Source organism: Gambusia affinis, linkage group LG04, assembly GCF_019740435.1.
Source record: "Gambusia affinis linkage group LG04, SWU_Gaff_1.0, whole genome shotgun sequence".
In the NCBI taxonomy this organism is placed as follows: domain Eukaryota; kingdom Metazoa; phylum Chordata; class Actinopteri; order Cyprinodontiformes; family Poeciliidae; genus Gambusia; species Gambusia affinis.
This window is the reverse complement of record NC_057871.1, coordinates 4,797,204-4,814,519: the sequence shown is the minus strand read 5'-3', so window position 1 is coordinate 4,814,519 and position 17,316 is coordinate 4,797,204. Positions and strand designations below refer to the sequence as shown.

Sequence of the window (17,316 nt, the reverse complement as noted above, 5' to 3'; positions counted from 1 at the left end):
ATATAATCAAATAATAAAACAGGGAGACGAAGGAATTCGTGATACTAATAATATAGCTTTCTATTAATCCTTTTGAATTTAAATTGCATCTATTAAGGTAGTAGAGGGAAGATATTACGCTGCTACACTTTATTTTGTTTGAATAAGACTTAAGGTCCTCATTCATTTGTTGTTACAGCGTTATACTCCCGCTAACATATCAGTAAAATTATTTAAATAATTATTTAGAAAACAATGAAAGACGTGCATTTACGGCAAACACAAACAGATCCCAGATGTGCATCAGCACCGGTTCTAAGCTCAGCGTTAAGTTGTTTATTATGAACTTACCTTGTTATGTTTACAATTTAAAAGATGTGTTAGTGTTTGTTCTCGGTTGTTAGTGTTTATGGCCCCACTTTTCTGCAGAGGAAACAAACCAAAACAATGACGCGTTCGTATTCTTCTTCTACGGTTCGCCTCGCCGGTCCACGCCTCTGCTGCCACCTACTGGAATCCCCTGTGACTGCACAGAAGATTGTGGAGATGGAAGCTATTTATATTTATGGGGAAGAAAGATTACAAACAAATTGAAATCTCATTAAAATACAAAGTATTAATCTTTAAATAACTACATAATGTTGCATTCTTTTACTAGGAAAAAGCTATTTCCAAACATGTCATGGCTCCGAAAACAAAACCAACACATCACAGTGTAACTTTTTATAAAAATATGACATTTTTTGGCCTGAAATTCTTTTGCTTGGCATATATTTGGCATATAAAACTGAGGTCGGTAGAGTCGCCAGAGGTTTAGCTTTAAGTAAACCTCAATCACTGTACCTCCATCACATCCAATCACTGAACAGCTGCTTAGAACAGATAAATGTGTGGATGTGCCAAAACTTCCTCCAGCTGAACAAAAACAAAACTGAAGTTATTATATTTGGACCTAAAGAGGAACGATCTACAGTCAGTGCACAGCTTCAGTTATTACAACTAAAAACCAGCGATCAGCCCGGAACCTGGGAGTAGTGATGGACTCTGACCTGAAAATTCAGAGCCACATAAAGACAGTTACAAAGTCGGTCTTCTATCACCTGAAGAACATTTCCAGGATTAAAGGACTAATGTCTCAGCCAGATCTAGAGAAACTCATCCATGCGTTTATCTTCAGTCGTATTGATTATTGTAACGGCGTCTTCACAGGTCTGTCCAACAAATCAATCAAACAGCTGCAGCTGATCCAGAATGCTGCTGCTCGCGTTCTAACTAAAACCAGGAAGATAGAGCACATAACACCAGTTTTAAAGTCTCTCCACTGGCTCCCGGTAGCTCAAAGAATAGACTTTAAAATACTGTTGTTAGTCTACAAATCACTGAATAGTTTAGCACCACAATACATTAAAGATTTGCTGCTGTTGTATTGACCTTCCAGACCTCTCAGGTGCAGCATCTATGCACCACAAATCTGGAACAAACTTCCAGAAAACTGTAAAACAGCTGAAACACTGACTTCCTTTAAATCTCAACTAAAAACCCACTTGTTTAGAGTTGTATTCAAAACGTAATCAATTGCAAATTTATTGACGGAATCTGACTTGATATTGTTTTTATTGTTGATTCTATGTTGCATTGTGTTTTTGTGTTTGATTTGATGTAAAGCATTTTGAAATGCCTTGCTGCTGAAATGTGCTATACAAATAAAGTTGGATTTGATTTGATTTGATTAAGTAAAAGTAACACGGCTTCAACATGTTTCTACTCAAGTTCAAGTAAAAGGTAAGAATAAAGAATTTAAAAAATTAATCGAGTAAAAAGGCAGATTAATACACTTTGCATGCTTTGTATAACTTTCCATAGTAATGGATGTCATGTACATATCTTCTTATCAATTGTTGAATTTTATTAGATTGAAACATTCAATGTTTTTGAAGTGTTTGGCATATTGTATGTTGAACTTGATTATTTTTTTCACTTTTTCCTGACATAGTGACAGTTTCAACAAATATGTAAAAAATACATTTTTTACAAATTTACATACTTCAGCTTTAAAGAATAGCTGGAAAACAAAACCGAAAAACATATCACAGTATGAGCATTACAATACCAGTTAACAGATAATTATTGATAGTCAAAAATTAGCTTTAAAACTCACAAATGTTGAGAAAGAAACCCAGTAGATAAATTTCTCTTCAGGACGATGCCATATTATACTGCAGCTTTAAACCATGATTTATAGAGCTAAATTGGTGTAATCAAAGTTGCTCAAAAGAAAAACAAATTGAATCTGAAAAATTATTTTGAAATTTAAGAGAAAAAAAAAATAAACAGTTTGAAACTGACAAAGTTTTGAATCTAAAAAAAACTGTGTTTTTCAGTTTCATATGTGTTTTTAAATTATTTTCAAACTTTTTTGAAAATAAAAAGTAAAACAATATATATTTTAAAAAATAAAATATTTTTAAAATGTGCCCCCTAAACTGGGGCCATTTTGTTCTGAACAAACTTCATGGCCCCGAAGTAGCTCCATAATTATTAAGTAGTTGTGTGTGTAGGGGGGAAGGGCCACATTGGTTTGAAGCCTCTCAGTACTGAAAATGTTATCTGAGATACATTAAAACACTTACTGAAACAAATCTGATGGTATTTTAAGTTTGTGCGCCAAATCAAAGTGGCAGAAAATCACACAAACCTCCGTCCATCAGCCACTGAAGAGGGTTTCCAGTGCAGTTCATCTGAGTTCCCATCAGCTCTCCCAAAGTGGTTGAGTTATAACGTCTGCTGACATGATCTCTGTGGTTGATGTTTCAGTTCTGGACGGAAGTGCTGAATTTAATGGAGACGCTGGTCATGCTGCCTGAGGTTGGAGTGTCACTAATGGCTGGTAGGAGAGCAAAAGATGGACAAAGTCCTTTTCTTCCCTCTTCCCTTTCTTTGCTGTGGCTTTAATTCTCCAAATCAATACAAATCTCTTTAAAATGGCCTGTGTAGTGCAATTCCATCTATTGTGTCTCTCTGATACTTTTGTTATCACGGGTCGCATTCAAATGATGCTTTTATAGCCTTGTATGAGTGAGAATATGAGTGTCCACATGTGTTTTACTCATTTTAATAAATACTTATCACTGTGTTTTGTGATAAAAACTTATCTTATTAAGATTCAGAGATTATATTATGTGGAGTTTATTTCTAAACTTGTTGCAATAATCAATTAATAAGATGATAAACTAAAATGAGCTCAGTAATTTCCATTTTGATGGTTAATATTATATTTACAAACTCTTCATAATCTGTTTTATTTATGGTCACTTTACTGTTTTTAGATGTTTCATTTTTAGGATACTTATGATTTCTCCCAGTTCCAGTTCAAAGCGTTATTTACAAATTTGAAGTTTATTGATCTTTGAGAAGGCAAACTTATTATGTCGATTACATTACAGGAAAATAGTCTCAAAATATCAATATCATTGTTTATTGTAATAAATACTGGGATAATTTATCGTCCAGCAAAATTTGTTATCCTGACAGGCCAGCCCTTGGAAACTGGGTTCGGAAACCCCTGATCAATAGTAAAAACAACAAAAACGTTGACATTATAGTTTATGTTGCTTGAAATATATTAGTTTTGGTCCAGTAGTCGGACGTCTGTTAAAAATATAATGGTTCACTTTGATTTTATTGTAAAAATGAAAGAAAAACAAGTGTGAGAAAAACAAAAAAAAATGAAACACAGACAGAAAAAAAAATAACAAAGACAGAAAATAACAACAAAAAGAAACAAAGAAAATCAAGAAAAAAGGAATAAAGGAAGAGAAGATGAACAAAGAAAGAAAGAAAAAAGAAATTATAAAGAAAGTGTCGTGGAAAAAATTATATTTCCAAGCACTGTTCAGGTGAAAACAACTTCTAATCTTCTACATGAAACCCAAATAGTTCTTTTGGTGATAGTTCATAAGCATATTATATGACATGACCAGCAGATGTGACCTTAGTGTAATTTTTCCATGACAAAAGCAAATAGAAAGAACAAAAAATAAGAAGAAATATGGGAAAAAACTAAAAAACAAAGAAAAGAAATAAAAAACTGAAAAAAATAAAATACTTCTAATAAAAATGTAAAAATTTTCTAAAAAAAAATTATAAAGCAGTTAAAAACAAATATGTAAAGTATGAATAAATGTCTTAAAAGTCAGAATTTCACATACAAATCACACCACTGTAGAAAATAAAAATTTTAAAGAAAAACAACATTGTGACACTTTTGACTGCTGGATAAAGTCTCTGCTTCAAACAGCAACAATAACCAGAAACCAAAGATGCAGCTAAAAACGTAAAACTGCCTGGCTACAATAATAATGAGGTAGAAATCTTCTGTAGCGAAAGAAAGAGAGAGAGAAGGAAAGAAAGAAAAAGAGGGAGGACTCTGTCAGCTGACAGGCTTTTATCCACTCCTAACTTGTGATGTTTAATGGAGGCGTTCAGTGGTTCCTGATGGCATTAGACTGAAAGGCGCTGTAAGTGAATAAGTGTGTAATGTTATATTCTCGATATGGTTAGATGTGTGTATTAGGATGTGGAGACTCATCCATGGCGCTAATAGCTGTCTTTTACACAAAACGACTTCTCCTCTCAGTGTGGTCTACCTCTCTCTCTTAATGGATATTCTGTGGTTTCTGTTTCCCTCGGCTACATTACGTTGGTTGTTTAATGGAAACCGTCCTAAGAAGTCCTGGAAATATCTCAGCAAAGGGAAAAAATAAGGTTTTAATTTTTACAAATCAAATGGACATTAGCTAACAGAAAAAAAAACTGCAGCACTCTGCAGGATTTAAAACTAAAATTAGCAGAATTTTATTGATAAAACCAATATAAACAGTATGTAAAACTAATATAGACCTCCTCATATATTTGCTGCATTGCTTTTTCTACATGAGTTTGTGTGTGTTGGTTTTGGATTAATTTAACTATTTTTTATTATTTTGATGTCTTCTGTTTTTTATGTACTGATTTATACTGTTTCGATTTTATTATTATTATTATTTGTTTTGTTGTTGTTTTTTTACTTGATCGTTCATATTACTAAGTAAACCAACCGTAATCAGACTTGTGTTTGAACAAAGAAGAAGACGGCACACTGGTAGTAATAATGGATGGATCCATTTATGGATCAATTTCAAAGTTATCAAGTAATTGGAGAATCGTCACAAGATAACAACAAGATGAAGAAAGCTAAAAAAAAGAAAGAAAGAATGAAAGGACAACTTTTATGAACTTCTGTAGAAAAGTCAGTCTGGATGCTAAGAGTGGTGGGATGGATGAAAAAGTATTATTTCTACTGGGAGATTATTTAATGTATAACATGGGAAGAATGTTATGTTTTAAGTGAAATGGAACTGGAACTTTTTGATAAATATTAAGGACTTATTGACTTAAAACAAGCTTTTACTTTCTGCTGAAAAGTTACATGTAAGATAGTCTTTTCTTATTTCTAGTGTATTAAGATATTTGATCTAGAAACTAGAGCAAAATTATCTGGTAAGATTTTGTGTTTTTACAGTTAAAAATGATTGGATAATATAAAGAAAGTGATGAATAACAGTTGTTACTACAAATTTGAGATTAGTTTTAATCTCTTTGGATTATTTTTCCTAAGTCATAAATATTTATGTACATTTATAATGTAATAAATTTAAAGTTAAAACATTCTGAAAAACGGATTTGTAGATTGTAAATTAAATGTTAAAAGAGTTGGAAAAAGTGACTTGTGCATGTTATTTTTGTTCATAATTAACATGCAGAAGTTTCCTTTCCCTCTCAAATTAAACATCCTTTTGTCTTAATTATTGTTGCAGTCTATTCTGTTTAACTTAATTTTTTTGGCTAAAAAGAAAACTGCTCAAAACTGAAAGACCAAAGAATGAAAAATAAAATTAAAGGAAGTGACTCAAAGTAAGGTTAGTATCTAAAATTTGAGCTTCCTGAGAGAAGAGGATGTGGATTGAAATTTTGCTGGCTGGTTTTGACTGAAGGCTGCAGATAGACCTGAGTGTGTGTGACCACAGCGCACTCAGCAAAGAGAGGAGGCGTCTTATTATTGGCCTTTTAGGAGAACTGTCAAGTTAGCTGCCAGAAGAAGGAAAGCCTGGCTGGATCACAGCTCACATAAAAGACAAACACCGAATCAGAAGGATCCTCATTTATTCTCTTTATCATCGAGATGTTTGACGTCCGTCTGCAGAAACAGGAAGAAAACAGAGACAGAAGTCAGTGAGATAGAGGAAATTTAGATCAATTAGCAGCTTAATTTAGAGTTTTTTTTTCTTCACAAAAGCTTTGTTTTATTTTATTTTTGTCTTTTTTTGCATTCACTTTAATCTTTGAATTACCTTTGAGACTGTCCAATCCAAATCTATACACCGTAAAAGAAATCACTTAGGTTATTTTTGAGAGTTTTTTGTATTTTGCACCCACATATGACCAAGATGTGGTCGTTTATGAAGAACTTCTTCACTTATGAAACGACAAAGTCGGTGGTTGTGAAAAGCTGGACTATTGGCATCATTAACCGGATTGTTCAACTTATCATCATTTCCTACTTTATTGGGTAAGTGTAAATTATTTCATTAATTACTGCAAAGCCTGAATAAATAATGGATTTGTTGCTAAAACAGTTAATTTTAAAGAATTGTAAAACTGAATTCACTGAAATGTTAATGTTTCACTATGAATCCATGTAAATGTCTGCAGACTTTAGCTTGTGTGATTATAAGTGACTCTTCAACATAATTGCTCATAAGCAGATACTTCAATAGCTTTTTATTAAATGATGGGCAGCTACACTTAAGATTTTAGAGTTTAAAGCAGTGTCTAAGATTTCTGTCAATAGAAATGCATTAGCAGTGATTTAAGTGCTGCGACTAACCGCTCACATTTAACACACCAGAGCTTCGGAGAAACTGACATTAAAATAAATAGTTCTGCTTTTCAGAACTCTGTCTTCATTGTGTCTCAGTGTTGCCAAAGGTTTTAAAAAGGAAGCAAATTTCAGGTGTTCACACTGCAAAAAACACTAAATCTTACCAAATACTTTTGGTTTAGTTTCTAGTACAAATATCTTAAAACTTGAAATAAGACAAAAATAACTAGTAACTTTTAAGAAAGATTCATCAGCTGGTCTTAAGTTAATAATTCCTTAATATTGACAGATTATTTCACTTATAACAAGACATTTGTCATAAGACAGTGGAACTAGTGCTTTTCATTGACATTAAGGAATTTTTTGGACTTAATACAGCCTTACATATCTTTCTTAAACATAACTTGTAGGTTATTTTGTCTTTTTTCAAGTGTTTTAATATATTTGCACTAGAAACTGGACCAAAGATACATGGTAAGATTAAATTTTTTTACAGTGCACTGAGACCTGTTCAGATTTACAGACATCTCCTGAATTTAATTTAATTAATTTAGGAATTAACCGACTCAATTCTGCATCACTGTGGTGATAATCCAGTTCTCACTAATGATTAATGGACTAAGTGCACTTTTGCAGTGTTTGCACTTTTCTAGTTAAACTGACTTGTCCAATGGGAAGTCGTCATCTAAAATCAAATCCACAATGTTCAGATTGCAAGGAAACTTCTATATTCACTGATCTACAGTCATTCTGTGGCTTCATGATCTATATGCCAGAAGCTAAAATCTGTCAGTACTTGAGAACTGCTCTAGAAACACATGTAGCTGCCTATAAACACCAAGTATATCTTAATATGTATTAATTCTCTATAGTGGGAACCATCTTGGCATGACAGCTAGTTTCTACATGGTTCTTTATTTCCTCTTTTGGGGTTACAGCCAATCAGTACTAAGGAAAACGAATGGGGCAACTGGATTGGCTGCTATGCAAATTAAAGCTAATACTGTGTCAAACAGCACTGACTATTTCAGGTTTCTCTGTAGCATTTTGTTTTGCATATTTAGGTGTGTTAGATAATTTAACATTGAAGCTGATAGAAATCACATCTGGGGTACCCCAGAGTTCAGTCCCGGGGTCCTTCCTATTTAATATGCTCCCACTAACTCAGATACAGCTTCATCTGAAGTCCATGTTTTCTTTTGCACATTAATATTAAGCACCAGTGTCAGAAAAGTTGATTTATGTTTATTTAATTATTTATGCTAGCTTTATGTATTTATTATTAATGTTTTGCTTTTATTGTAGTACAGTTTTTTTCCCCTCTTCCAAAGCAACATTCTCCCATATGAGACAAATAAATCGTCTTATAATAATTAACAAGACTGGTTACCATAGTGATGCAGCTCTATGTTGCTGTAGCGGCGTTTCCATTACATTTTTGCTCAAAACTGTTTTGATATTCCACTAATGTTGAAAAAAATAAAAAACTATTTTGCAGTTGTTTTGTTTCCATTATTTCAGGAACGCAATTGAAATAGCATGTGAATAAGTTTGCTCACGCGATAAATCATTTAAGAATATGCAGCGCCATCATCCTCCTACCACTTCCAGTCGTCTTCTTCATATTTTCCACCAGTAGTAACATCTGGTTGTTGATCATGTGACTCTTGTGGTGAGAAAGTAGTTTTTCCATTGCAGTTTTGCTAAATACACTAATTTTGATAAATCCAAAAAACCACCTTACCCTAACACAAAGACCTTTTTACTGAAAACGTGAACTTTCAGAAACACATAAAAACAATTACAAAGTCAGTCTTTTATCACCTGACGAATATTTCTAGGACTGAAGGACAAATTTTAGAGAATGAAGGACAAGATTTAGAGAAACTCATCCATTGATTAAATGTTGACCTTATAGACTAAATTTAATGAGTTTAAGTCATCATTGGTCCTCTAGTCAACCACACAGCTACTATCAGTCTGCCGTGGATGATTAGTCTTACAGGAAGAGCCTCATTTACCCATTAGCTGGATCTGATTCGAAGCAAGTAATTTAATCCTTACCCACAGAATGTGTTTTTCAACTCCGTTTTTTTCTATAATTATCCTCATAAAAATAATCTCATTGTCATATTCTTGGCGCCAACAAAATAAGATGATTTTTTGAATAAAATGGAAAAAAATAAAAGATTTCTTTTCTCTTTTTTTCACCAGTGCAGAGAAATAGAGTGATTACTCTGATGCAATGCCGCTTAGCAACAATCTTCCAGCCTATGAAATAGGGATACAAAAATTTGGACCAATAGCCGATATTAATACGGATATTTACTGATTTCATAATGATTATATATTATATATATATTTGCATCTAACATAGTGATTTTAAGAGTCGACTATCCAAAAATTATACTCAAGTAAGTAAAAGTAAAAAGTAGCAATCTAAGAAATTACTCCAGTAAGAGTAAAAAATATTTGGTAAAAAGTCTAATGAGTAACTGATCAAATTATCAACCATTTAATATTTAAAACCCCTCCTGACCCCACTGGGGGCAAAGGTATACAGAAAATGGATGGATGGATTAATATTTAAAAATGACATCATCAGACCAACCCAAAGCTAAGTGGAAATTTTTGTACTTATATATAAGTACAAAAATTATATATATATATATATATATATAAAATCAGGATAAAACATGTTTGTTTGTCATTCAGTGGGTAAAAAATCCAAAGATTTTACACAAGTAAGAGCAGAAATACGTCACAATAAAATTACTCAAGTAAAAGTAAAAAGTACAGCATAGTAAAAAATACTCCTAAAGTACATTTCTTCAAAAAGTTACTATAGTAAATACAATTGTTACTACCCAACTCTGGTGATTTTAGTTAATTTTCAATTAATTCTGATGTTAAAATCTTTGTCACATTTTCCCTGTTTGTATTTTCAGTTGGGTGTTTCTCTGGGAAAAGGCCTACCAGGTGAGAGACACAGCCATAGAGTCGTCCGTCATGACAAAGGTCAAAGGTTTTGGAAACTACAACAACAGAGTCATGGATGTTGCAGACTACGTCACTCCTACACAGGTATTTATCAGTACATTTAAGTAATTAATATAAAGATTCATTAAAAAGTTGAGCTGCAAAATCCATGTGGTTTTTCTACAGGGAGGTTCGGTCTTTTGCATCATCACCAAAATGATTACAACAGAGGACCAAGTGCAAGGATACTGTCCTGAGGTCAGCTGACGTTAAATTCACTTCTGAATTAACTTTTATGTTAATGACAGGATCTAATGTCCAAATATGGAAATTCATTATCTGAGCAAAACACAAGCTCTACATAAGATTTATTAAAACAAGATATTTAGGCATTTGGAAAGAGGGAAACAGCTTATAAATATCTGGCAAATAAAAATATGTTTTTTACATATTTGTTGAAATTATCACCATATCGAGACAGATCTTTGAAAAAATCTCTCCTTCATGTCCTCCCTGATTTACTATCTCAAGAAATGCATCACTCAGGACCAAAGATAACTAGCGCTGTCAATCATCCTCATGAATGTGCTGCTCAATGTCCTAATGGCAGAGAAACAACTTACAGTTTATCTGCCGTCATTGGTGGCCATGCTAACTAGACTGAGCATTAGTGAAAGCTTCCGCTAGCTGCAGGGTGATTGACAGCGCTAAGACCCGCCTCCTGTCTCTGATTGGTTGTTTCTAGTTAGCATTGGGAGAACTGGGAGAGTATAAATTGTGAAGTAAAAAAAAAATTATACATGATTCAAAACATTTTTTGCAAGTAAAAAAACTGAAAAGTGTGGTGTGCAAAAGTATTCAGCCTGCCTTTTCTCTGAGTGCAACCAATTGCCTTCAGAAGTTTCCAGCTGATGATTAATTAGAGTAAATCTGTGCTTAATCTAGTGTTAGTACCAATACAGCGGTTCTGTTAAAATAGTATTGGGTTGGCAGTTCTTTCAGAACATAATCATTTAATCTGATCTATTAATAGCGTAAAATACTTATCCTAACACTATTTAATCGATCAATCAACTTTATTTGTATAGCATATTTAAGCAACAAAACTTTACATCATAAAATCACAAAAATAATTGTGTTTTTTAAATATTTCCATGTTATGCAGTCTGAGAAATTCAACTGTACCAAAGACAGTGACTGCACAAAATATCGTCACAGACCAGGAGGAAATGGTAACATGTTAAATTAAAAAACTATTTATGATATGAAATTTAAAATATAATTACGGTAGTATTTGTTTTGGAGTTCCTTGAACATTTCTTTGTTCTCCTGCTTAGGAATCTTCACGGGGAACTGCGTCCCTTTTAAGACCAACATCTCAATGTGTGAGATTAAAGGGTGGTGTCCTGCTGAGATCGACACCATCAAGACGTGAGACGATACTTTGCATGTCACATATTTATATATACAGTGATTTATTAATGTGTATATTCATTTTGAGGAACCACTTTGGTACATTATTATTGCTGATGATTTATTGAGCAGCAACACATTCAGATATCATCAACTATGCAGATGATACGCAGCTCTACTTTACAACGTGAGTGACTCACAACCAAAAGAAGTTATTATCCAGAGGAACAATTTAGAGTCAACACAAAGTTTAAACTATTACAGCTGGAAATTAGAGGTCAGGCCTGAAATCTGAGTGTAGTGATGAACTCTGACCTGAACCTTCAAAGATACTGACCTCTTCTATCAGCTGAAGAACATTTATGCGATTTAAATACTTTGGTTCCAGCGGAGTCTAAATCTGATCTTTATTTGCATTGATTACTCCAACCCTAAATGTGTTTGAATTAACCTTAAATTTGTGCAAATTGAAATTATAAAAATAAATTTGCTGAATGGAAACACGTCAAGTTTGAAAACACTCACATTTTTTGATAAAAAAGCTTTGGTGCTGTGATGGTTTTTCAGTTGTATAGAAGCAGATGCGTTTCACAAAACTGCAATGGAAACACTTACACTTTTGCATCACACGAGTCAAATGATCATCAGATGTTACTACTGGAGAAAACGACAAAGAAGAAGACGACAGGAAGTGATTTTTGCTCCATCAAAGCTCTTACAGCATTGCAGTTCATAAAAAGTTAAATGCCATTCCAACAAACTGAATTCATCGCTCTTTTGTAAAATTGCAGACCATTGTTTCCTCAAAACGTCGCATACGTAGCCGCTCCAAAATGCAGAGGGTTTGTTGCTTCTAATACTAAATAAGATGCCAGCATCTCCTCTGATTGGCTGACAGATGATGCTAGCACTAAATTATGAATGTATCTCATCTTAACTGTTCACCTCTGTTGGTGCCATAATATTTCGTGACTTATTCACATGTGATTTTAATTTAATTTCTTGTTTAATGGAAACACAATAATTGCAAAATTGTGTTTTTTTGACGTTAGCAGAAGAGTTGCACACTTTTGCAATGGAAACGCAGCTCTTGTCAACGCTTCCCTGGCACATCGAATTTGATCAAATGTTTTTTGTTTGCTCAAGCAGAATCAAAGTTTTAGATTCTACCTGGGCTGAAAAAATTATATTCAGTTTTAACAACTTAGATGCATTTCAGATTTTAAGCTGATCAAAATGAATACATACTTTTTCAAAACAAGCCTGTTTAATTTAATCCTTGGAACTGACGGCAAACCTTTGTAAAGAACCAAATAGTGAAGTTATAATGTACTAAGAATTCTATCATAAGTGCCGAATTAGAAGAAATGTTTTGTTTTATATATTTAAAAATCACTTATACGTTTCATTTATTTGCAAGCTTTGCATCAGACATTTTGATGTTGTGACAATCTGTTTAATATTTTTTTCCTGAAACTCCATTTCTGAGGCTTTAGAAAAGTTATAATGTGTTTGTGTTCTCAGAGAACCCATGAACGACGTGGAGAACTTCACAATCTTCATAAAGAACAGCATCCGTTTCCCAATGTTTAACTACACCAAGTACGACACTTTTTATACTACTGTCTGTCTGTATCTGATATTAACTCACATTCTGGGTGATCAAATTATAACTGGAGAAAGCAGACAACTAGTACTTATGAATTAATGTAAGTTATGACTGAATGTAACTAATCAGTGTTAGTACCAGGCTAGTTCAAGTTTTCCCTTTTGGATTTATTTCACCCAGAATATAGATAACATCAGTCAAATGTAGTGGTGATGATTTAACATAAATTCTGTCTTTCTGCAGAGGGAACTTCCTTCCATCAATAACTAACAATTACATCAAAAAGTGTAATTTTAACAAAGAAAAGGACATCTACTGCCCTATCTTCAAAGTGGGGGACATTCTTAAAGACGCAGAGCAGAACTTCACTCACCTGGCAAACACGGTAAAAACAGCTGTTGCATTTTTAAAAGGGTTCAATTAAACTTACTGCACATCTTGTCATATTAAAATACGACTACTGAGTTTCCTCAAACAGGTTAGGTTAGATTTATGGGTCATACAAAACATGCTTGCTCCTTGTATTTTTTGCTCAAACGCATTCTTAGATAATGAGATTTTAGTCTGCAAAGTTCTTTCAAATTGAGTTGTTTTAGAGCATCTTGTCAGTTTAAATCCAAGTAAGCTGCTGCTGGCCACCCCTCCCCCCCAGTTCAACGTGAAAATGACTACAAACAGATGCACAATTATACAACCATACATCTTTAAAAAGCAGAAGTATAGCCTTCTGTACAAACAACAAGAATGTAACAAGTGGTTTCTGAGTGAAAAAAAACAAAACACTTGTGTTTTCCAGCAGCCATTGTACAGCGCAAACAGCAGTAAGACCCCTTCACTAAATATGATGGAGGTCTGCGTGAGTTGCTAGTTGACAGCGTGGGCTTTGCTGGGGTTGCTAGGTAACAACGTAGCGCTCGTTGATTGTGACGTTAATTCCAGAGGTTTTTGAAATGGCTCATTTTCCAAACACCAAAAAACTTTAACTTATTGCCAAAAAACAGCTGGGTGTTGTTTTTTTTTTTTTTTTAAGTTCTTGAGATGTTTTAGGAAGCAGTGGAGACCCAAATACAAAATGTGCAAAATGTGAATTTTGCATTTGTCCCCTTTAAGGATAAAAAACAGTCTCATTCCTAAAATCCATTAACAGTATATCGTGAACTCAACCTTGTGCTGGGCTCGGCTGTACCGTTGCTAGGTAACAGCACAATGCCCACTAATTCCAACCTAACGATGTGGAAGGATTTTGAAACGGCTCATTTTCCAGACACTAAAAAACATTAACCTTTTGTAAAAGGTTAATGTTAAAGGTTATCTGGATGGTTTTTAAAGCACTTTGATTGTTTTCTGTTCATCCTTATATTCCTCCTCTGTTAGGGTGGAGTGATTGGAATAATGATCAGCTGGGTGTGTGATCTGGATAAATCAGATGATGAATGTAAACCATCGTATTCGTTCACCCGACTCGATGCCATGTCGCAGCAGAACAACGTTTCTCCGGGGTACAATTTCAGGTGATTTAAGTTTCTTTCATAATTACCAACCAGAAAACTTAGTTGCATATTTTAGAAAAATAGGTTAGCGTCATACTTTTGTGCAAAAATGTTTATTTTTGAACCCAGAATTTTCTTGGTAGCTACAGTGTAGACAACACATAATATTCATCCTATAATGTAAGTTAAATTGGAGCTTTTCATTTTCCATTTAATGCAAAAAATTACTATGAGTATTAAATTACATTTTTGGATTTTTGTGGCCCGTAACTCCAAGTTACTTGTGAAAAAAAAAATTTTTCAAAACAAAACTAAAATATTCAGCTTTAGACACATATTATTTTAATGTTATTTGTTATCATCTAGGTTAAATATAAGAGATAAGTATATCTAAATATTTGTATGTTTGTTTTTGTTTGTACAGATTTGCAAAATACTATAAGATGGAAAATGGGACAGATTACCGCACTCTGGTCAAAGCTTTCGCCATTCGATTTGATGTTATTGTCAATGGCAATGTGAGTATATATTTTAATGTTTAAAAGCAATTTATTCCAAATTAACTAAGGAACATTTCAGTTGCATTAGAGACTTAAATTCTCCTGTTTGTATAATTTATATTTGCTCAAAACAAGTGAGTGGAAAACTGTGGATGTTGACAAAAATCTTTGTTTTTAGGCGGGAAAGTTTAACATGATCCCAACAATCATAAACATGGTGGCAGCATTCACATCAGTGGGAGTGGTGAGCTAAACTCTTATAATTTACACTAATATTATACAAGAATTTTTTATCTTACATCATTTTCTTTTTTTGTAGCCTCAAAAGTCTTGTTTAATTAAGGTCTTACTAGAAATGCATCAATCCAATTTTACAAAAGCAGATCTAGTTAGTCTAATTCTACGCTTCATTGCTTATTTTACATTATATTTAGAATTCCCATTTGCCCTTTCTGAACCATTTGAAAGAAAATTTGTTGCTGTTTTCTTTTTTTACATTTTACTATTGTTTTAGTTAGTTTCAGTTCCTATATAATTTATTTTTACATTGGCTGTTATACTCCTATTTCACTGACTGAACAAATTAAAGTTGTTTTTACATGTTTGACCAAGCTTGTGAAGCTGTTGGTGTATTTAAATGTGTTGTACTGATTGAGAGTTATCAAATACATCTTTAACTAAGTACATTAATGTCTTTGTTTAAAAAGGAAAACATTTTAAGTCAATTCAGTGCTCTTTTTCTGTCAGATCAGCCGACACTAAGCCTCAGATGTCGGTATTAGTGTCAAAAGTGAAAAAATTTTATCAGTGCATTCTTATTTCTTACAGTTTCTTCTTCTAAAGATATTGATATTGTCCTTCTTCTTCTCCTTCTTCTCCTTCTTCTTATTATTATTATTTGTATTGTTGTTGTTTTCTAGGGCACAGTGCTTTGTGATATTATACTGCTAAACTTCCTGAAGGGTGCAGAGCAGTACAAGGCTAAGAAGTTTGAAGAGGTAAAATAAAACTCCTTAAAGCTGTCGGATGTAGCTTTAAGGACATCCTTTTTATTTTATAAAAATATGTTCTTTACATATTTGTTAAAAGTGTTACCATGTAACAGTTATGAGACGGATAATCTGTGAAAAAAAATCGATCTCCTCCTTCTCCCATTTGAGCTACTATGAACCAAAAACAACCAATCAGAGCCAGGAGGAGGGTCTTAGAAGAAACATCTTAAAACCGTTAATCCGCCGTTATCGGTGGTCGTGCTAACTAGCTTTAGCATTCACAACAGGCTATGCTAGGTGCGGCATAGCAGAGAGAAAGAGGGGAAGGCGATTGACGGAGCTAAGCCCCGCCTCCTGGCTCTGTCAATTTCTAGTTGCTACTAGAAACAACCAATCAATCAGGATATAGATTTTTTTTTTCTTCCTCATACTAAAATAACGCAGCATTGTGACAGTCTCAACAAATATGTAAAAAAAATAAAAAAAAGATTTTTTTTAAACATAAAAGCTTAACATCATGAATTAATCTAGACTAAATGCATTTTGGAAAAAAAAAAGAAAAAAGAAAAGTTTTCTCCTTGTCATTTGTATGTTGACCTGATTAACATACGTTGTTTTAAAATGTGCCGTAGAAATAAACTTGAGTTAGGTTGAGTTTTCCTTCTGTCTTTTACTCTAGGTTTCGGACGATCCGTTGGACATCCAGAGCAACGGCTTGTATCGCTCCCAGCTGTCGCTCAGACAAACGCACTTAAAGTCCAGTGACTCTGGGGCATTTTCTATTGAACATTTCAACTAAATAACCAGTACATATCACTGTGGTTTCAATCACATAGCCTCTTTCAAGGCTGAGAACATCAAAATTACAAAAATGTATCAAGTGAATGTAGCATAAAGGCATGGCTGTCTTTGCATGAGGATTGTTGAACCAGTTGCCTAAAAGATGATTTTGGTAGCCCATAGAAATTATAGCAATAAACAACTGGTTCGCTGCTCTGTAATATTTTATTCTTTTATAAGCATAACTTTTACAGTTGCAACTAGACGATTGAATACACCACATAAAAAGATACACTTTTTTTTCCTCCTTACTTTCTGAAACTAAATCAGACTAAACTTCTCTTGTTTAAGGTCAGTTAGAATCACCAAAACTATTCTTATTTTGATAAATAACAAGCTGTGTTTCCAGTACGATTTAAATAAACAAATTTTTGATTTAAGAGATGTTCCTCTGGATAACCGCGATGTAGAGCTACTAAAGTAGTGTCACTCTCTGTACACTTCTGGTTTCAACTGTATGTGTCTAAGTACAGGAGCATGAAGATTTGTTTTATGATAATACCCTGATTACTCCCTCATCAGTCCCTTTTAATAAGATTGTGACAAAATCAAGAAATAAAAACTTTAAAAGACAGTTTTCATTCACTCCAGCAAA

General features: G+C 33.4%; 2 protein-coding genes across 11 annotated transcripts in view; one reads left to right on the top strand and one right to left on the bottom strand.

Moving 5' to 3' along the window:
* pold4 (DNA polymerase delta 4, accessory subunit) overlaps positions 1-484 on the bottom strand; it is a 3,390-nt gene extending 2,906 nt beyond the window's left edge. The window contains exon 1 of the mRNA XM_044114150.1: positions 331-484. The gene's annotated coding sequence lies outside the window, so the exon portion shown is untranslated. The remainder of the gene's footprint in view (positions 1-330) is intronic.
* The window catches only part of p2rx3b (purinergic receptor P2X, ligand-gated ion channel, 3b), a 25,968-nt gene extending 8,652 nt beyond the window's left edge, over positions 1-17,316 (top strand). For 4 of the 10 annotated variants that reach the window (XM_044114138.1, XM_044114139.1, XM_044114140.1 and 1 more), the window contains 13 exons: positions 2,794-2,866; positions 6,465-6,586; positions 9,847-9,982; positions 10,064-10,135; positions 11,043-11,109; positions 11,215-11,308; positions 12,815-12,892; positions 13,143-13,284; positions 14,274-14,410; positions 14,814-14,907; positions 15,068-15,133; positions 15,810-15,887; positions 16,561-17,316. In XM_044114138.1, the coding sequence (XP_043970073.1) occupies positions 6,465-6,586; positions 9,847-9,982; positions 10,064-10,135; positions 11,043-11,109; positions 11,215-11,308; positions 12,815-12,892; positions 13,143-13,284; positions 14,274-14,410; positions 14,814-14,907; positions 15,068-15,133; positions 15,810-15,887; positions 16,561-16,680 (1,206 nt within the window). In that variant the 5' untranslated portion in view covers positions 2,794-2,866 and the 3' untranslated portion in view covers positions 16,681-17,316. The remainder of the gene's footprint in view (positions 1-2,793; positions 2,867-6,464; positions 6,587-9,846; positions 9,983-10,063; positions 10,136-11,042; positions 11,110-11,214; positions 11,309-12,814; positions 12,893-13,142; positions 13,285-14,273; positions 14,411-14,813; positions 14,908-15,067; positions 15,134-15,809; positions 15,888-16,560) is intronic. The other 6 variants (XM_044114142.1, XM_044114143.1, XM_044114148.1 and 3 more) reach the window with 2 other exon arrangements.